Below are 22,312 nucleotides of genomic sequence, written 5' to 3'. Positions count from 1 at the left end.
ACTTTAGTTTATTTAATTTAATTTAAGTTGTTTTATTTGATATTTTGTATTTCTATATAATTCTTAAATTTTAATCAACTTAAATTTTACTATGTTTAAATTATTTAATTTGATTTAAGTTACTTTATTTTATTTTATTTTATTTAAGTTAATTAATTTAATTTAATTTTTTAATTCCTAAATTTTATTATGTTATAGTTTTCATTTTAATTTTTAGTTATTTATTTTAATTACTCGACATTCATATGCACGTCAAATTAAATGGTTTTAGTTTATATTAACACATATTTATTCTTTTATCTAAATAAAGAAAACTATTTAATTTAATTTAATTTAAGTTGTTTTATTTGATTTTTTTATTTTTACACAATTCTTAAATTTTAATCATCTTAAATTTTACTATGTTTAAATTAGTTTATTTAATTTAAGTTACTTTATTTTATTTTATTTAAGTTATTGTATTTAATTTTTTAATTCTTAAATAATTCTTAAATTTTATTATGTTATAGTTTTCATTTTAATTTTAATTTATTTAATTTAATTACATGAGATTCATATGCATATCAAATTAAATGGTTTTAGTTTTTATTAACACATATTTGTGCATCCATTATGTGAGTGTAAATGTAATACACCTCTTGACATAATTAAATATATTTTTACAATTTATATTTTCTTAAAATATCAAATGATATTCAAATGACCCAACAATTATTAAAATTCAAACATGTAGAAAGCTTCCAACAATTAAAACCAATCTCTTTGCAAAAAAAAATCAATTCATAGTGAATGATTTTTAAGTTATTTATAGACATTTTTAAGAACTGTGATTCCTATTAAAAATATTTAACTAATTTAGATTACACATAATAATAGATTTTAAAATATTAATTAAATTATTTATATTTTTAATATATATAATTAATGAAATTGATAAAAATATTTAAATATAAAAAAATTATATAAATTCTTCACACATTAAATATATTTTTACAATTTATATTCTCTTAAAATATCAAATTGAAATGACCCAACCATTATAAAAACCCACGCACTATAAAAACCAATCTCTTCCCCCCAAAAAATATTTAACTAATTTAGATTACACATAATAATAGTTTTTAAAATAATAATTAAATTATTTATATTACTTTATTAAATTATATAATTTATATTTTTAATATATAAAAATATTTAAATATATTTTTTTTTATTAAAAAAATCATAAATTAAAAATAATCTTACAGTTTATATTTTCTTAAAATATCAAATAATATTCAAATGACCCAACCATTATAAAAACTCAGACATGTAGAAAACTATTTCCTGCAATCTACATTTGTAATCGGCATTGATTCAATAAAAAGAATAAAGAATGAGTTGATTGCGAAAATAGAAAAATCAAAGTTGCAGTAAAGACAACAGTTGACCTGAATGCAGGGGGAGTCAAGTGTTCGATCCAGAGCAACAGTGAACTGAAGTTATGGACTGAATCTCCATGTTTCTTATTTTGAGTGATTGATAAAAAAATTACGCAATTATTAAACTGTAGTTTGTTGATCAATCAGATAAAAATAGCTTTGAGTTCTGGTCGAGTTCTTGATTTGTATGTCATTATCAAGAATCAAACTTAACATTCTATCTAATCTTATCCAAAAAAATAAATTATCCTCTCTCGGATTACTATAAATTTGAATAGGATTGTGAAGAAATTCAATCAAGTCAATTCACAAATTCGTTCCATGGCGATTCTTCGAGCTCTTTGGCCTGTGCTTTTAGTAGTGTTTTGTCTTTTTAACTCTAATTCAGTGAATGCCAATACAACAGTGAGCTATGATGGCAGAGCTCTACTAATTAATGGACAACGCAAGGTTTTGATTTCTGGATCCATCCATTATCCTAGAAGCACTCCAGGGGTCTGTAATTAGATTTTTTTTTTTGTTTCTTTAATTTATTGTGGCCTTTTATTTATCAAGTTATGAATGCTTTGTTTTCTTTACTATGGTTATTGAATTCTGGAAATCTGTTGAAGGTTATTTATTTGGATGTTTCAGCATTAATGAGGATTTTATATACTTTAATTATTAGATAAGCTGAATTGAAAAGAATTCCAGTATGAACAAGAATTACATTTAATCTTTGGGGATTTTGCTTTTATGTAATTAAATATTTACTTGTGCAGATGTGGCCTGACCTAATTGCAAAGTCTAAGGCTGGTGGACTGGATGTTATTGAGACATATGTTTTCTGGAACATGCATGAGCCTGAGAGGCGTCAGGTAAGTTCTGGGAAATACTTAACTTTCATCTTTGTTATTCGTATGTACATGTACGCCATTAAAGCTAAGGATCGTGTGTAGTCTTTATTTGTTAGTTATGGTGCTTTGATTCTGTTATCAAATAATGCTAACGTTATTATTATGTTAATAATGTCTTGCAGTACAATTTTAAGGGAAGAAATGATTTGGTAAGGTTTCTGAAGACAATACAAGCGGCAGGCCTCTATGCACACCTGCGAATTGGTCCTTATGCTTGTGCAGAGTGGAATTATGGGTATTTATTATTTTTTCATGTTAAAATAATGGCTAAGGATTTCTCTTTTGTCTTGTAAATAAGCATGCTATCAAAAAATTTCTTGTCAGCCTGCTTAAGCAGAATGTTTCATATTAGCAGATGCTGTGTACCGGTTTAGTCTATTAGGGCTAATTCTTTTGCAATTTCTTCTTATATTAGAGAAATTTATATTGAAACATTGTGATCTTGCAGAGGTTTTCCAGTCTGGTTGCACTCTATACAGGGGATTCAGATGAGAACTGACAATGAACCATTTAAGGTGATTTTCGCTTATTTGATTGAGAACTCTATATTGAAATCTGTAACCAGTTTTCCCTTCATTGATAAGGAATAGGTTAAAATTTAGATCTACTAAGAAAAGTACTTAAGTTTCGTAGATTATATATATTCTGTAATTCAATTTCAGTTTTTTTTATTGGTTTAATGAATGGCTTGTTAAAATCTTTTGTTTTCCTTACAGAATGAGATGACAATCTTCACAACAAAGATCGTTGAAATGATGAAAGCAGAAAAGCTTTTCGCATGGCAAGGAGGGCCCATTATCTTGGGACAAGTAGGTTATCCTGTAATACTATCTCAGTATTTTGCTTTCCAAGTAGACTTTTCTGCAAACTAAGTGGATGTAATATGATTCAATGTTCTATGCAGATTGAAAATGAGTATGGAAATCAAGAGAAACATTATGGAGAAAAGGGAAAGGCCTACATAAATTGGGTTGCTAAAATGGCAGAAGCACAGAATATCAATCTTCCTTGGGTGATGTGCCAACAAGAAGATGCTCCTGACCCTATTGTGAGCACCAATAGATGAAATAAAGCTGATTTTAATATAATCACTTCTTAAGTGTACTCAAACTGATGCATTTTAAAAATATTTTTACAGATTAATGCATGCAATGGTTTCTATTGTGATAGCTTTGAACCAAATTCTATGAAAAAGCCAAAAATGTGGACTGAGAACTGGTCTGGCTGGTAATGTTTTCTTAGCCTCTGATGTAACTATTACTCATATGCATGGCAACATGATTGTTTTTTCTATTTAGTTGGCAAAGAAGAAGGATTTTAAGGCTATTAATTGAGATAATTTTAGTTTCTTTACCTGTAATCATAATTGAACTTTGCACTGGCACAAAGGGGATCTTATATTATATTTGCACAATAATAGAATTCTCATAGGTAATCAACCCCTCCTTGGTCGTGGTACTTATTTCTTCCCAATATGCTGGTTTATTTTGACAGGTTTCTAACATTTGGAGGAAGGGTTCCCCACAGGCCTACAGAAGATGTTGCATTTGCAGTAGCACGGTTTTATCAGAGAGGAGGAACATTTCAGAACTATTATATGGTGAATTTATATTGTTGAATCCTCTTGAATTCGTGCACTCAATGGTGTTAAATATTAGTAGAATTTAAATGAGCTTTGTGCAATTTTTTTACAGAAGTTTACTAGGATTATCTTAAATACATTTTTGTGCAGTACCATGGAGGAACAAACTTTGGCAGGACAGCCGGGGGGCCATTCATCTCCACTAGTTATGACTATGATGCACCTATTGATGAATATGGTATGTAAATCTGTACTAATATGATTCCCTCTTAATTACGGATGTTAATTTTCTCTAACATGCATAGCTTAATGTGCACTTACCTTATAGGGTATATAAGGCAGCCAAAATGGGGACATCTTAAAGAATTGCACCATGCTATAAAGCAATCTGAAGCTGCTCTAGTCAATGGAGAGATGCATAGCATTTCATTTGGGCATGACCTTCAGGTTTGCATTTTCATTAAGAGCATAGAACTGCAATTGGAATGTTGCATTAGCTAGCTTATCAAACTCTTCAGTGTACATCAAAATTTTACAGGAAAGCTAATCCTGCTTGACTCTTAAACATAGTTTGGAGGAAAAACATATCTAATAACTTCTCTGAGGATAATCATTTGACTTTACTACAACTAAAGATTATGAACTTCAGAAAACTGAGATTTTGCATCGGATATTCAGGCAACAGTGTATTCTGTGAACTCTTCTGGCATATGTGCTGCATTTCTCAGCAACACACACCCTAGGAAGGATGCAACTGTACAATTCAATGGAAAGTCATATTACTTACCTGCTTGGTCTGTCAGTATTTTGCCTGATTGTAAGCATGCTGTCTTCAACACTGCAAAGGTTAGTCTTGCTTTCACTTATCATTGGAGTTAGGTATAGTTCACAGTGCGATCAAACTTGCAAGATCATATAAAACTGTATAAAAATGTCTCTGTTTATGAACTACAGATAAGTACGCAGACCTCTTCAATGGCAATGGAAAAGGTTGGCCTGGAATCACTTCTTCCTGCTGAAACTGAAACCTCAAGTAGCGATACAAAACCATCCATAAATTGGTCATGGCACAAAGAACCTATTGGAATTAGGAGTGGTGAAAATTTCTCTAGCAACGGCTTGCTAGAGCAGTTGTACACAGCTAAAGATAAAAGTGATTTTCTATGGTATACAAACAGGTATATGTCAGCCCTTATCTGTCATATTCACTAATAGGCTTATAGAATGTAACAGATTTGACATTAAATAATTAGTATGATCTGATTGGAAATGTCAGTTGGCTACAACTTAACTTCATGGAGAATCTTTTGTTAGAAAATATTGATTTTGCTTGTCTGATTTTGCTTATGTTTTCTGGAATTTAACTTTGTTGTAAAATCTTCTAGTTTATGTGCTTCAAGGTGTAAAAGTAACGAAGGCATGATTGCACGTGCCACAAGGGAATAACTTCTTATGCTTTATTTTATTGTTTTATCAATACAGTGTACATCTAGATGAAGATGAACCCTTTTTAAAGAACAAGAGTCAAGTATATTTGCATGTTAAGACACGAGGGCATGCACTCCATGTGTTTATCAATGGACAATTTGCAGGTAGGCAACAGCTCCACTCATTTCTGGCTACTTATGCACTCACAAGTTAATTTGCTTAAATAATCTCCAAAGTGGGATGGTAGGATATGCTTGGGTGTGAATATGGGTTGGTACTTGGCTGCTGCAAAAAACAGTACCTGACTGTTGTTTGTTTTACAGGAACTCAATGGGGAAGTTATAACAATACTTCGTTTACAATGCATATTCCAATCACCTTGAAAGCTGGTACAAATGAAATAGATCTACTTAGTGTGACAGTTGGATGGCAGGTTAGCTAAAGCCTAAAACATATAATGCTCTGAAAAAAGGAGAAATATATGTTAAAAATTTTCTTGCTTATAATATCTACTCCAAAAACTCTGGGATCTTGATGCATGTGATATGTTTAAGGCACTAATGCTCTTTAACGTCAACTTTGATTAAACAGAATTATGGACCATTTTTTGATACATGGGAAGCAGGAATCAATGGTCCTGTAATGTTGCTAGGTCTTAAAAATGGCACAAAAGATTTGACCTTCCAGAAGTGGAATTACCAGGTAGTTTTCATGCAACCTAGTTTTGGAGTGGTCACCTCCATTTTTTCTACCTTGCATTCACAGGATACTATGTGCTACATAATCTATTCTTGTTGCGAATAGTGATAAAAGATTTGTCATGGCTATACTATGGACTGAAAACATCTTAAATATTTGTTTTGACTTCTATATTTTGTTTCCTCCATACAGATTGGTTTAAACGGTGAACACCAACGTCTATATTCAAAAACAGGGGCAAACGCTGTTCAATGGAATTCAGGAACATACCCTCCCAATACTACTGCCCTGATATGGTACAGGGTAAGAAGTTTGATTATGTTTCAGTTGGCAATATCGATGATTCTAAGTCTGTTTTTCCTTTGCCAAAAGCTGTCATGTTTTACACTGAATATATAGTTCATTGGATCCTGTAGACTGAGTTCAATGCACCAAAAGGAAACAATGCAGTGGCTTTGGACCTGACCACCATGAGTAAAGGCCAAGCATGGGTAAATGGCCATCATATTGGGCGCTATTTTCCTTCATTCAAGGCTCCTACAGATGGGTGCTCCGATACATGTGATTACAGAGGAACCTATTCTCCAACCAACTGCGTCACCGGTTGTGGAAAATCATCTCAAGAATGGTAATAGGATTTACATGAATTAAGAAGATGCCTTGGCACCTTGCCATTCATTTGGTACCAAAAACCAGTTAAAAACGTTTGTTTTACAGCTATTACATAGTTTCTGAGGCAATATTGATTTATTTATCAGGTACCATGTCCCTCGCTCCTGGCTACACCCCACAAACAATGTATTAGTATTACTTGAGGAAATTGGTGGCGACCCATCTGGAATTTCATTCAGAACCAGATATGTGGACACTATTTGCTCTCATGTCTCTCAGGACGATCCTACTGCCTATTACTCTGTGGAGGAATCACATGGTGTTACAGAGCCTCCTCATCTTAACTTACAATGTTCTTCAGGGCAGCATATATCAGCCATAAAGTTTGCAAGCTTTGGAAACCCGAAAGGATCTTGCGGAACATTCTATGAAGGTTCTTGCCATGCAACAACGTCTTCGGACATTATAAGAAAGGTATGCATTCCATTCTTTATGATGTTTGGCATATACATCATAGTTTTGAAAGGAAGGTAGGAAATCTAATTAGTAATGCACTTCATGTAATATTTGGTTTGACAGAAACGTATACATCATGTAGAAAGGAGAGCAAGAAATCTTATCAGTAATGTTATTGTTTTGCAGGCTTGTGTTGGCTATGAGGAATGTTCAATCCCCGTTTCAGAAGCCTTATTTGGAAAACCATGTGATGATCTTGTGAAGAGTTTAGCAGTGGAGGCTATTTGCAGCCATTGACTCATCAAAACTCTGATCTGAAGATTATATAGTCATCTGAGACCAACTGGTGGCACATTTGATATAAAATCAGTGCCAAAGTACCAAATTTTAGATTTCAATATTCTTTTGACAGGTTCTTGTTTATTCATTTTGGGCTCTTTGAACTATTGAGCAGCTTCGCAAGTAACAAAATCTTTGAACTATTGAGCAGCTTCTCAAGTAACAAAATCTTTGAACTATTGAGCAGCTTCTCAAGTAACTCCCTAAATCATTAAGTACATTTTTGTTGGAGATTCTGTTTCATCAAATTGGGTATGAAGTTATATTAAATAGAGTGTAATTGAGAGTTAGTAAATAATGCTTGAAAATCTAGTTGCTTTGTTTTTATTGTTATGATAGTAGAAATGAATTATTGTAAATAGATAATATGTCAAGATTGTATTAAATTTATTTATGGAAATAATAAGAATTGATATGGTTAAGAGGGTTATGCATAGGATATTTGTTGGTGAAGCAAATCTATTAAGTGATTAAATAAATAATCAATTAGAAATAAAGTTAATAATAACATGTGACAAGAAATAAGATGATTAGATGTAATTATAAGATGTCATATTTTAAATTTTTAATAAAGGAGAAATGGTGTGACTTGAATTTAATATTGCAGACCAATCATTGATAGAACTATATTGGAGTAGGGTATTGTTGTATGGTATGAGGATTTGTTAGAAGTGATAAATAATAGTAGGGAATCATATGGTGTTAATGAAGAGTATGAAGTAAGATAACATTGAAGAAAAATGAGATATATGTTTTTAAAGTTAAAAGGGACAATGTTAAAATTGAGTCTCATTGAAAGTAAGCTCTTTACTTCTTAAACTTCATTTAAGTTTTATTTCTTACTTAATTTGAAGACATTCATCTTAAAAGAGATTCACTTTATTCTATATTATCATTGAGATACTTGAAAAATTTGTTAAATTTTATATAATTATTTTCTCATACACTTGAGTTGCCTATCTTAGTTCATTTTGCAAAGTAATCTCCTTGGTAGAATTACTCTTGGTATTATACTGGAGAGTTAAATTCCTTAGTCTCTTATCCAAACATATTTGTTATATCAATCAAACTATAATTTATTTTTCATAATTATTTTGAGCTATTAAATATTTCATATCAAACTATATACTTCTTGTAAGATTTGGCTATGGGGATAGCCACCCAAGGTCAATGGGGTTCAATGAGTGAATAATCCTTTTCTATCAAAGGATGCAAATACACATTGATGATTGAATATTGTACAACAGAACTCTTGTATAAATAAGTAAGGGTAAGACATAAGATAACATAAAGTTATTATAATTGTCATAATTATATTACTTGAGACTCAAAAAGTTAATGCCCTAAGTAAACTAACTAGGTGGATTAAAAAGAACCCAAAAGTGAATTAGTTAGATAATATAATCTATTTAGAACATCATCCCCTTAAGTGCAACATAAGGAGAAAAAAATAGCAAAAGAATCAAAGAGGGATCTTGGAAACAAGGCTTGGTGAGGTACCCATGTCAAAAGATGCCTTGCAGTTAATGGTTGATTGGCGTATTAGGGAAGTTGAATGGTTCTAAATGATCTCACCGAGGATCAAATCTTGTTGAGTGTAAGGCCTTAAAACCATAATGGATGAGGCCAAGTTTGTGACCCAAGTGACTTTGTGAAATGAATGCCCTTGATCCTTGGTTTTTACTCAAAAAGGTTTCAGTCTTTAAAGGCTCGTGGTTTCATATTGAATAGAAAAATGATTTTATGGATGATATTAAATTCTCCATAAAAAATATGCCCCTCAAAAGATGAGGAGAAAACCCATTAAACAAAATTCCCCTCCATAGAGAGGAAAAAGAAGAAGCAAGATCATGTATCCCCCAAAGTGTACTCTCTTATGCCAAAGATATATGTTAGACATTGAAAACTAAAGAGAACTCGTGATTATTGAACAACGTTTTTCCCCTTAAGAAGAAACAAATATAAAGGAGTATGCAAGATATCTTTCCATTTAGAAAAGGAATATAAGGGAAGAAAGATAAGAATGATGTCATTAGAAAGTTCCCAAATGTTACCATGTTCACATTGAGAGGTGCAACAATCAAATCAGATGTAGCAAGCCTAATTGAAGAAAGTAATAATCTAGAACCTTATAGAAATGGATGTATAATAGGATGGAAAGAGGATAAGATAACAAGTATAATGGAATTGCAATTGAAGAGGATTTGGATTTGCTTAAGGTGTCATCCAAACATGTAAGAAAGGACTCACAAAATAAAATTGTTATATTTGTCAAGTATTCATCCCAAGAAATCATATCTAAAAGATAATGAATATTGATCTTCTAACACAAAATTATGAAAATCCCCATCTAAAGCAACACTAGAATAGGTGGAAGTGAGAGGTTATAGAAAGGTGATCCTAGTGTGTGTCATCTTACCAGATTTCTCATCTTTGAATGATGTGTCCACACAAGATGTTTGAGTATGAACCCCAAATGTATATGCTAATGTTGGAGTAGAAGATTATAGAAAACTAATTTTCACCAATTTATTTTAAAATTAATCATTTTCATCATGATTTTTCTTCCCACAATAACCAATTAATCTTACATGATATAAAATACTTAAATGGATAAGATGAAAATTGAGAGATGTGATTAGCTCCCTTGTTATTTTTCAATTAATGACCCTTCCAACACAATATGATCTAGGCACTCTACATTTAGTACAAGTATAATTATTACAATTAAATATCACAAGTTGATTTGATTTTAATGCTTCATAGATATCAAAAGAAGCTCAAAATTCAAAATATAAATTGGGTTAGCCCACAATAATGAGTCACACTTTTTCACTAAATCAGGGCAACGAAATCAATATTTTTCACTACATCTTCACTTTCAGACAAAGGTATAACATATAAACCATTAAGAAGGTTGTTAGAGTGGAGAAATTTGCCAAATATAAGAAAAACCAAATTTGTTCCTGTTAGGAATTAGGATCTTAGGATACTAATCATTATAAATAAAATCAGAATTATACAAACATATATTTAACACTACACTAGATGTACATGGAGACCCTTCTGAGTAAAAATCCTTGTAAAGTATCATTTAATTTTAAAATGCTTATAAAATGGTTTATTAAAAAATAGATCAAACCTATAAATTTTCAAATTCTAACACACCTCTTGATGGGAGAGGACCTTGTTGGCAATTGACACTCATTCGGTGGCTATCTATGCTTGATTAGTGATTTAGGGTTATCATTGATGACAACTCTTCTTGGAAATCCTATTAGATAATTACAGATCTTGATATCCGGAAGTGGATGTGAACCGGTTTGCAATTTTGTTTTGCAATTCTGGTGCTTTGAAGAGTTCAATATTTTCTCCAATATATTCTGGTGTGATCAGATCTTGTTCTGGGTTTTTGGGAGATTGTTTGGGATGGTCTTGTGTATCTTCATTTCAAATGGTTCATGATTTGGTTCTCTGCTAGTTATCTTTCTTCATGACAGTTGTTGATTGGTTGTGTTCTTGAGTTTTCAGATGTTGATCGATGAAGATTTGATAAGTGGTGTCGGTGCAGCTATTTCTGATGATTTTATCATGCTTGCTAGTGTTTCCTACATGTTTCCTATTTGTTTTGATGATCTGCATTGATCGTTGTGCGATGGTTTGGTGATTTTGTTGAACCGGTGATGTTCTTCGTGTTATGCGGTTTTTTGGTGGTGTAGCGTGTTGCAGTTGATCTTGGTGTGATTTTCGGCAATGATGAGTGTTTGGATATTTGAATTAGGTCCATGTTATGTCATGTAAATCATTATATTGGTCTGGTGGCCAATTTTTGTATCGTGTGATGTAATTTTGTAATTGTGAGTTAAGGGTTTAGCCAACCTTGTTGTCAAGGTTGATGAATTGTATATATAGGTGTCATATTCATGTAATTTTATGATAGTGGTTGAGTCTACACTATCAGAGAGAGGTTTATGTGCAAACAAGGATTCATCATTCAGTATTGTGATTGAGCAGAGATTAGTGTTGCAGGGCAGACATTTGTGCTTAACTGAAATTGTCATCAGGCATTAGAAGATGTTATTATTGTAGTTCATCTCTTTCGAATTGTAGTCTGAATCTTGTTGTAAGTTAGTGAGACTTCCCTGAGGGTTGTAGCCTTTTGGTTCATTATCTTTTGAGCAATGAGCTCTAGGTAGTGTGCCTGAATGCAAGTGCATTCCTCATTGTAATATTTACACATACTACTACAGAGTATCATCTTATTGTGGAGAGGTTCCCACCGTGGTTTTTCCCTTAACCAGGTTTTGCACGTCAAAAATCTTGGTGTTGTGTGTTGTGCCTTCAATTTTCTTATCTTTGTTATTGCTGCAATTTATCAGATTTGTTTTGTGATTAAGTTTATAGATCTGATGAAAACAGATTCACCCCCCCTCTCTCAATTTTCTTCATTGTTGTTGCCAACAATTGGTATCAGAGCTAGATCCTCTAGAAGAAGATTAACCGCTTGAGGAGACCCAAGATGGAAACTAGAACTGGAAGTGTTATCTTTAAGGACATTCTAAGATTTGATAGAAGTAATTATGCTATATGGAAGAACCAAATGGAAGTGCACTTGAAATGTCTTGGAGAAGATTACTGGAAGATTACAAAGAATTCCTATTATGCTCCTATGAATGGACCGGTTACTGCAGATGAGATCAAGGAAGCTGAACATAATATTAGAGCGAAGGAAGCATTTCTTAGTGCCTTGACTGATTCAGAGATGACAAATGTAATGGGACTTCAAACCACACATGAGATCTGGGAGAAGCTTGAAATTATTTATGAAGGAGACAAACAAGTGAAAGTTGCTAAGATGCAGAGTTTGAAAGGAAAGTATGAGATGTTGAAGATGGGAGAAGATGAGAACATATAGTCTTTCATGGCTAAGGTGAATGATCAAACAACACTGTGATTGCTCGATACAACCACTAGACTTATAGAATCCACAGGAGGTGGTTAAGCTATGTCACAAACTCAAGCACTGCACTGCACAACACAAGGAGACCAAGGGCACACACCTTGCAACAATCCCCCCTAATGTAAGAAAGGGGTTTGAACCTATGACCAATATCTGATACCACTTATCAAATCTTCATCTATCAACATCTAAAAACTCAAGAACACATCCAATCAGCAACTGTCACAAAGAAAGATAACTTGTGGAGCACCAAATCTTGGACCATCTGAAATGAAGATACACAAGACCATCCCAAACAATCTCCCACAAATTCAGAATAAGATCTGATCACACCGGAATATACCAGAGGAAATACTGAACTCTACAAAGTACTGATAAAAAAAAACATTGCAAACCAGATCATAAGATCTTCTCAATCTGCAATCATCGGAGCAATTCACAAGAATATGTTGACATCAATGACAACAACATATCCTAGCAGCAACAATTTCCAACAATCTCCCCCTTTGGCATTGATGGCAACATATGAATGTGAAAAACAATCAATGCAAAGAAAGAAACATCTCCAACAAACTCTCCTAAGATCAAGCAGATAAAACAGTTTTTCACATGCATCTCTCCCCCTTTTACAACAATGCCAAAAATCTCAAAACAGATAACCAAACTCTCTTTCCCCCAAAATAGAAACATGAATCTCTCCCCCTAAAACACATAACCAGACTACTCCACTAGAGGAGTAGTATCAACTCATCAATCTGGATAAAGAGATAAGACTGTGAAGTCCACCGGATTGATGCAACTCAATGCATCTAGTTCTCCTCAGGAGGTGTGGATACCCCTAACTTGTCTCTCAAGTAGACAAATGTATCTGTAGGAAAAGGCTTAGTGAAAATATCAGCAATTTGTTCCTTTGTAGATACATACTCTAACTTCACTTTCTCTTCACTGACTTGTTCTCTCAAGTAATGATATTTGATTGATACATGTTTAGTCTTTGAATGTTGCACCGTATTCTTTGACATGTCAATAGCACTAGAATTATCACAGTATATGACAGTAGGCTCATCATAGATAATTCTAATATCCTTCAATATTTGCTTCATCCAAACTACCTGAGTGCAGTTAATGCTCCACCAGAGGTACTCTTCTAGACATCAACATCACCAACCAAATCAGCATCAGTGTAAGCACATAACATGAAATCATCATTCCTCAGATACCATAAACCATAATCCCCAGTTCCCTTCAAGTATTTGAATATCCTTTTCACAATAGTGGCATGACTCTCTTTTGGATTAGCTTGATATCTAGTAGCCATGCACACAGCATGCATAATGTCTAGCCTAGTCAGAGTAAGATATAGCAGTCCTCCAACCATAGATTTGTACAAGCTCTGATTAGCTTTCAGAGATTCATCATTCTTAGACAATTTGCAACTAGTCACCATAGGAGTTCCAACTGGTTTGGAGTCATCCAACCCAAACTTATTCAGTAATTCCTTCACATATTTAGTTTGAGATATAAAAATACCTTTCCCGGTTTGTGAAATCTACAAACCTAAGAAAAATTTCATCTCACCTATCATGGACATCTCAAATTCTTTATGCATATCACTGACAAACTTAATGCTTAAGTCATCATCACCTCCAAAGATGATATCATCAACAAAGACTTCAACAATCAAGATGTTATCATTTTCAATCTTAAAATACAGGTTACTATCAGCAGTCCCTTTATTAAATCCCAATTTCAGTAAATACTTATCCAATCTAGCATACCGGGCTCTAGGGGCTTGTTTCAATCCATAAAGAGATTTCTTTAGTTTACATACCATGTCACCATCATCTAATAATGAAAATCCATCAAGTTTCTCAATGTAGACTTCTTCCTCAAGATCACCATTCAAAAAGGTAGATTTGACATCCATTTGATATACCTTGAAATCTTTATAAGCAACATATGAAAGCAACAGTGTAATAGATTCAAGTTTGGCCACCGGAGGAAAAGTCTCCTCATAATCAATTCCTTCTTTCTGTGAATACCCTTTGCATACCAGTCTTGCTTTATTCCTGGCAACTTCACTAGCTTCATTCAATTTATTCTTGAATACCCATTTATTACCAATCACATTCTTATCTTTAGGTCTAGGCACAAGCTCCCATGTGTTATTCTTCTCAATCCGATCTAATTCTTCTTCCATAGCTCCCATCCAATTTTCATCTTTGCAAGCCTCAACAACATCTTTAGGTTCAATTTTAGAAATCAAACATACCTCTTCAGCAGCTAACCTTCTAGTCATCACACCTTTATTTTTATCACCAATAATCTGATTTTCTGAGTGATTCAATCTTACATACCTCGAAGTTTTCTGATTGTTCTGATTTCCAATTTCCTACACCTCTTTGCCGATAGCAGCAACATCTAGATTATCAATCTCTACCAGATCAGATTGAATAGGATTCTTAACAATGTACTGAGCATCATCATATCCACATGCTCTGATCTCTTTTCTATAATCCTCATCAACCTTCACTTTTTCACTTTCCACTATCTTTCTCAGTCACTTATTGTAGCACCAGTAGGCTTTTCTCTTTGTATAATAACCCAAGAAAATTCCTTCATCAATGTTTAATGGAAGTAGTTGAGCCAAGGATTGTGTGGATTCTTTCGATGGGTTACGAAGTTGATGCTATTACCCTTGATGTTTATGTTCAACATATATTGAGTCAACTAGTTGATGAGAAAGAAGAGAGATTTGGTACATTTAAGGAGAAAGACCTAGAGTTGCACAAATAGTTCACAACTCCTGCAACTGCAAGGAAGAGGAAAGTATCCAAGATGGTTGAGGAAGTGGCAGTGCAGATGGGATTCACCTAGGAGATGGTGAAGCGGGCTAGGGAGAAACATGCACAGATGAAGGCTAAGGAGGAAGCCAATAATCCTAAGGTCAAACTGGTTCCCTCTAAAGCCAAGCCAAAAGAGACCAATTCTTCCCCTGCTCTGGTAGTACCATCTTCAGGACAGAGCTCATCCGAAAAGGGAATTTTGAAGAAAAAGGAGAAGACTAAATGAACCTATGTTGTTGTATCTCTGGTGACCTCTGAGACTGAGTCAGAGGAAGAAGCAGTTAAGGCCAAGAAGAAAGGATAGTTTGTTAGAGTTGTGAGGAAACTACAATCTGGTGGTATGGAGTAGAGTAAGAAGGTTAAATTTGAACCTGCCCTTATCGGAAGACCCAAGAGGGGAAGGAAGATTAGAACCCAACTTGACAAAGATCTTGAATTTGGTGATCAGCAAGGTAAATATACATTTGTTCCTCCATTGACAATAGATCAATTGATTGATGAGATAATTGTTTATGGAAATCTGAAAAATATTGGAGTATATTATGAGAATTTGGATGAGCCAGATAAGAGAAAAGTTGAAGATGCAGTTGTTTTGTATTTATATAACTTTAGAAAAACTTTGACTAAATTTGAGGCGTAGTATCCCTAAGGATCTATATAATATTATTGATGCAAGAAGATTGACTACTAGAAAAATTGATAAGGAAATGAATTAAAGGGAACTGATTAATGTTTGCACCTGTGTCTCCCAAGATGAAGCCAAAAGGCTCATTGAGGAATCTAATAAGAAAGAATTCAGAAGCAAAAATATGGTGAACATGTTGATGATTGGAAGATTTGAAGAGGAGAGGAAGGAGACTGGGGATATCTGGAGAAGAATCATGAAGAACAACCCCTTTAGTGATGCAGTTCAAACTTCCTATCCAAAATTTAAGGAAGGTGTCTCTGGTGATCAAAAGGATGAAACTCAGACTGAGGAGCATCCGGAAGACCAAGGCAATGCAACACTTGATGCTGAGAACAATACAAATCCTCCAGTGGTAGATAATGTTGGAGAAGTTTTTGAGATCCAAAAGGATGATACTGCACCAAGTGGCAACACCGATGCATAGGATAAAGGGGATGGTGTCGAGGTAAAGGAGCCTGAAAAGTCAGAAGTGCGAGATGCAGAGGTAGATAAAGGGAAGGGAGTTGTTGATCCAGCAATTGACACTCCTCCAATCAAAGTCACAAGGACCCTACCCCAAATCTCTATCAATCTTGATGGTCCTCTAAATCTTGGTCAAATGTCTCCTGCTAAGAAGCTAATGCTTGCAACAGTTGTTCAAGCTCAGACCAATCAATATTTGGTCAAATCAAAATCCGAAGACAAAAAGCTTATTTTGATGTCTATTGATGTGTTACAGAAGGTGGTTCTGGAAGTGCAACCTAATCCCAATTCTAGTCCCTCTGATAAATTATTACAATTGATTAACAATGTAATTACCAATTTTGATTCTTTGGAGAAGTCTACTACTAAGCGGGTTTTGGATAGATTTAAGGAGGTAAGAATGCAAACATTCCAAAAAATGATAGAAGATGATAGAGTGAGATTGAAGAAAGGTCTGCAGACTATTTTAGATGCATTGGCAGAAGGCGGTAAAATATATAAGTCTTGTCTTATTTTGCTAAAGTTCACAGTAGACATAGACAAGAAAATAAGTGTTTGTCGGGGTAAACTTGTTGGTATTTCACAATCTTTTGATCCTAATGTATCCCTTACCAGCAATGTAGAAGGGTAGATAATGGCTCTCAATGATCAGATCTTGAGCCTTAATGCAGATAAGGATAGAATTTTGAGGAGAGTTGGTGAACTCTGTAAATTGATTGCCTTCCGATTGGACACCATGTTAAGTAATAAGGTTGACTGTCTGAAGGCTATGGGACAACCTGTTCCATCTGAACTGAAGGGTGGCGATTCATGCATATGTTTTCAGTGCATTCACCATACTTTTGGATAACTTGAAGAGTGGGTGGGACACTCACCTAGGATTTTTGAAGACCATTTTTGTTGATATCTTCCAATTCTTGGAAAGTCTCTAGTAGATATCTATGTATATAAGTTTTGGACAACACCCCATCTTTGGCATTGTTGTCAAAGGGGGAGAGTAAAGGTGAAAAATGTATAGTAGAAGAGTGTAATGTACAGAGCATGTTACAGGTTTTAGAATTCTTTGTCTAAGGTAGAGCCTTAGCAATTTTGATTCGGTGTATAGGTTTTCAACACTTGGCCATTTTTCATGAGTGTTGTCATTAATTCCAAAGGGAGATATTGGAACAATTGACACTCATCTGGTGGCTATCAATGCTTGATTAGTGGTTTAGGGTTGTCATTGATGGAAACTCTTCTTGAAAATTCTATCCAATAATTACAGATCTTGATATCCGGAAGCGGATGTGAATCAGTAGCCAGTTAACCGATAATTCAAGCTGAGCAGAGCAATTTTGGTCTGAAAGCTTTCCGGTGATTGCGGTATCATGAATCGTGTATGGGATGATTGGGTTGACATAGAGACATCATTTTATCATCAATTTGGCAATCTGCATTTGTCTTTAGTGATCTGGTTAAGCCGACATACGACTACACGTTACATTAGCAGGCCAACTTGGCGAATGATCTCTTTTGTGATTGTGGATATATAAGAACGGAGAAGAAGATCTTTTTGATGTGTGGTATGATTGATATGCGAATGAGTGGTGATCAATAATCCTTTGTAGCATAGTTTCATGAGCACATTCTTGATCCGGTAGCTGACTAAGACAGAAAACAAAGTAGAGTTGCATAGTAGCTACAGTCATAGATTTGGCACTTAACCGAAACTCATCCAGGCATTGTTAGATGCTATTTTGGAGTTCTTTCATTGTATTTAATCATTGTAGATGATCTGTAAGGTAGTGAGCCTTCCGGGGTTGTTTCCCTTATTGTAATTGAGCAGTGAGCTCTAGGCAGTGTGCCTGAATGCTTGTGTATTCCCCCTCATGTAATATTGTTTTTCTACTGGCCATAGTGGAATAATATTGTGGGTTCAAATCCCACCGTGGTTTTTCCCATTTAGGTTTCCACGTAAAAATCTTGGTGTTATGATTTTGTGGTTGGTTGTTTTGAGTTTATACATTTCAATTTCATGCATTTGCTTCTAGTGGTTTAAAGTAAGATCAGAAAAATTGATAACTGGTAGAACATTGATTCAACACCCCCCCCCCCTTCTCAGTGTTCCTTGATTCCAACAGACATCCTTATATATAGGACAAGGGGTGGAAAAATTCCCAAAGAGGTATTATTCACACATATCCAAAACAACAATTTGTAAATAATTAATAATGTAATCATTATCATAGTATTAATTATTAAATAGAATATGTCTTATAAATCATATATTAAGCATAAGGATTTACAACCTTATATTGGAAAAATGTATAAATGTTTTAAGGGTATGAGCCCTAATAAGATTATGTTTTAATAGTTCCCAAAGTTAGTGGATATGCCAAATTATTAGCAACTATGTTATGAAGTGGAGGGTTATAAAACTATGGGGGAGGGCAGGTAGGCCACACCCCTAGGTGGTGTGCCCACTTAAAGAGGGGCCTATAAGTTATGAAGATTCACAGCAATGCAAAATGTTTATAGACCATTTTAGAATTTTTTTTAAGATGTTATTATAAATGAAGCTAGATCGACCATATTTACAACACGAGTTGTAGATTCATGGAATATTCCTTGTACGTATATAACTTTAATTTTTTAATAATTATAAAAAATATTTTGTTTAAAAAGAACTAAAATTAATATACCTTTGTATGACGCCTACTCCAATGTAGGATAAAAAGATTCTACGAAAAAATTCTTTATACCGTGACTACATATATGATGAAGAAAGGGGGGAAAATTCCTAGTGGCCCAAGGTAAAATTATTTAATCTTGATGATTTAATAGTCAATTTATAGTTTTTTGGGCCTTAAAATGTAATAGAATTGTCATTTTTTCTCTAAAATGGCCCTAAAAATGAGTCATTTGTAGATACCCAACAAGAAACCCTTCCTTCAAATACTTGTAGATTTGGCCTCTTATGCCTGATTTGGATTAAATAAAAGAGAAAAATGACTTTCTCAAGTGCTCTAAACTTAATAGTGAACTCATATTTTCTCTATCAAAATCCAAAATATACATATAATATAAAGCCACAAAGAGGACCCCCTATAATAAAATATCTCTCTCAATTTTTTTATTGTTTAAGTCATCATTTGATGTAAGAGAAAAATTTATTCAACTTTTTAAAGATATACAAGATTTAAAACCTAGATCTCCAAAAAGAAAAACAATTAGAAATATCATTATATTCAATCCAATGTCATATTTGGATATGAACATAGCCAGCCAAGATCAAGGAGCTCCAATGAAAACATTTAAGAGAGACCCAAAAAATGAGAGAATAATTCTATTGTATCAAATAATATAAATATACAATACTAATTTATTAATGTACAAGAGAAACCCTCTTTATATAAGAAAGGGTGAGACACAAGACAACATAGGATTATGAAACTTATCATATGACTCGAGACTCAAAAAGTAAATACCCTAAGTAAACCCAACTAACTAGATGTATCAAGTTAGCTAATATACCCCATTAACATTAACACAACTATCTTTTACTTCATTTATCAACCATTTGCATGTGGACAATAATCAAATTTTTAAATACATGGTAAATCCTCGCTACAAAATTTTAATGTGTAATTTGGTCTAGGTACAACAATTTAAAAAGCATGATATACTTGGTTAAAATCCATAAGATTTGGGAAGAAATTTATGTTTATCACTATCATGTATATTTGTCATATAGTGAATCTTTCAACAGATGTGTGAATTAAGTATAAGTTTTTTATTAGGTAAAATGAGTTTTTAAGGGGCCTAGAAACCCTTTGAATCAAATTATTGCTAAAAGAAAGAAACAAACTAAGACCGACAACCGACCAACAACAATGACAAAAAAACAAACAAAAACAAACAAGACAGGGACTGAAGCCAAACCAACCTAGGTCCTTGTGAATAAGTTGGTCATACACTTATAACTTAAGGTATGAGTTTTGAAACAAGATTTCATATTTGAACTAAGGGACGTTATAATACGAGTACCATAAGATCTCTTAAAGGGTTACTATGTTGATATTAAGGCTTCTAGTTTTTAGTGATGACTATATCTTAGCTTACAATAATCACATTAAACTAATGTTGACAAAGGTAACTTGTCCTTACTAAGTGGCCACACTATAATTTCTTACATTTCAAATTATGTAACTTGTATTAATTTAGCTATTGAAATATGAGTAATTGTGGTGTATACACTTATAACTTAGGGTAGGAGTTTTGATACAAGATTTCATATTTGAACTAAGTGACATTATAATATGAGTACCCTAAGATCTCTTCAAGGATTACTACGTCAATATTAAGGCTTCTAGGTTTTAGTAATGAATATATCTTAACTTAATATTAGTTTAATGCGATTATTGTAAGTTAAGATATATTTATTACTAAAACCTAGAAGCCTTAATATCGACGTAGTAATCCTTGAAGAGATCTTAGGGTACTCGCATTATAACGTCCCTTAGTTCAAATATGAAATCTTGTATCAGAACTCCTACCCTAAGTTATAAGTTTATACACCACAATTACTCATATTCAATAGCTAAATTAATACAAGTTACATAATTTGAAATGTAAGAAATTATATTATGGCCACGTAGTAAGGACAAGTTACTTTTGTCAACATTAGTTTAATGTGATTATTGTAAGTTAAGATATATTTGTTACTAAAACCTAGAAGCCTTAATATCGACATAGTAATCCTTGAAAAGGACTTAGGGTACTCGTATTATAACGTCCCTTAGTTCAAATATGAGATCTTGTATCGGAACTCTTACCCTAAGTTATAAGTGTTTATAACTCAAGGTAAGAGTTTCAATACAAGATTTCCTATTTGAACTAAGGGACGTTATAATACGAGTACCCTAAGACCTCTTTAAGGATTACTACGTCAATATTAAGGCTTCTAGGTTTTAGTAACGAATATATCTTCTTACAATAATCCCAAACTAATGTTGACAAAAGTAACTTGTCCTTACTACATGGGCACAATATAATTTCTTACATTTCAAATAATGTAACTTGTATTAATTTAGCTATTGAATATGAGGAATTGTAGTGTTTTAAAATGAATTAAAAAAGAAAAAAAAATTGTAGGTGAGTGTAGGTTACATCATGTTCCATTGTGTGAATAGTGGGGTGTGATAGGAAACTGGTGCTACTGGGGAGGAGGTGGAGGTTGTTGGTCATGCTTCTAATTTAGTTAAACAAGTGTCTTAGAAGGTGTAGGGGGGCCTCAACTAGGACTCATAGCCAATCTAAATCTATGGATGACCACTCTCAGGTTATCAAAGAGGTCATCATTCTGCATGATGAACTTATCCACAAGGACCTAGAAGCTACTAAAGTAATTGTGGTGTTTTATAATGAATTAATTTAGCTAGGCAATTGATGCTCATACACTTATATCTTAGGGTAGGAAATTTGGTACAAGATTTCATACTCGAACTAAGGGACATTATAATATGAGTACCATAAGATCTATTCAAGGATTACTATGTCGATATGAAGGCTTCTAGGTTTTAGTAACAAATATATCTTAACTTACAATAATCACATTAAACTAATGTTGACAAAAGTAACTTGTCCTTACTACGTGGCCACAATATAATTTCTTACATTTCAAATTATGTAAGATATATTTGTTACTAAAACCTATATATTCATGTGCTTAGAATAATTGTTTAGGACCTATTCTTTTCTTATAATGATACATCTTTCATGAATAATCTCTCCTTAGTGAAAGTGTGTAGTCCTTCACTAAGAATCCACTTTTTCCAAAATAATGGAGAAGGTTTGTATTATTATTTTCCTTCTCTTCTTTTTCAAGATGTTATCTTTATCAAAGATTGCCTCTATTCTTGAAGGTGGATGTCTTTGGATAATG

The 22,312-nt window shown here is 33.3% G+C and overlaps 1 protein-coding gene across 3 annotated transcripts; it reads left to right on the top strand.

The window, feature by feature from the left end:
- The first annotated feature begins 1,334 nt into the window (after positions 1-1,334).
- On the top strand, positions 1,335-7,664 carry LOC131049149 (beta-galactosidase 8). Of its 3 annotated transcripts, none has more exons than XM_057983182.2 (19): positions 1,337-1,871; positions 2,183-2,278; positions 2,440-2,552; positions 2,766-2,832; positions 3,034-3,126; positions 3,222-3,365; positions 3,456-3,544; positions 3,812-3,917; positions 4,050-4,137; positions 4,228-4,346; positions 4,578-4,745; positions 4,854-5,077; positions 5,382-5,491; positions 5,651-5,760; positions 5,919-6,029; positions 6,219-6,329; positions 6,443-6,654; positions 6,785-7,112; positions 7,281-7,664. In XM_057983182.2, the coding sequence occupies exons 1-19, from the start codon at positions 1,743-1,745 to the stop codon at positions 7,389-7,391; spliced, it is 2,529 nt and encodes an 842-aa protein (XP_057839165.2). In that variant the 5' UTR covers positions 1,337-1,742; the 3' UTR covers positions 7,392-7,664. The 3 variants fall into 3 exon arrangements, with proteins under 3 accessions (XP_059072497.1, XP_057839165.2, XP_057839164.2); XM_057983181.2 differs by having other exon boundaries at positions 1,337-1,916; XM_059216514.1 differs by lacking the exons at positions 6,785-7,112; positions 7,281-7,664 and having other exon boundaries at positions 1,335-1,916; positions 6,426-6,639.
- Positions 7,665-22,312: the final 14,648 nt, after the last annotated feature.

This window comes from Cryptomeria japonica, chromosome 2 (genome assembly GCF_030272615.1).
Source record: "Cryptomeria japonica chromosome 2, Sugi_1.0, whole genome shotgun sequence".
Taxonomy (NCBI): domain Eukaryota; kingdom Viridiplantae; phylum Streptophyta; class Pinopsida; order Cupressales; family Cupressaceae; genus Cryptomeria; species Cryptomeria japonica.
This window is presented reverse-complemented; position numbering and strand designations above follow the sequence as displayed.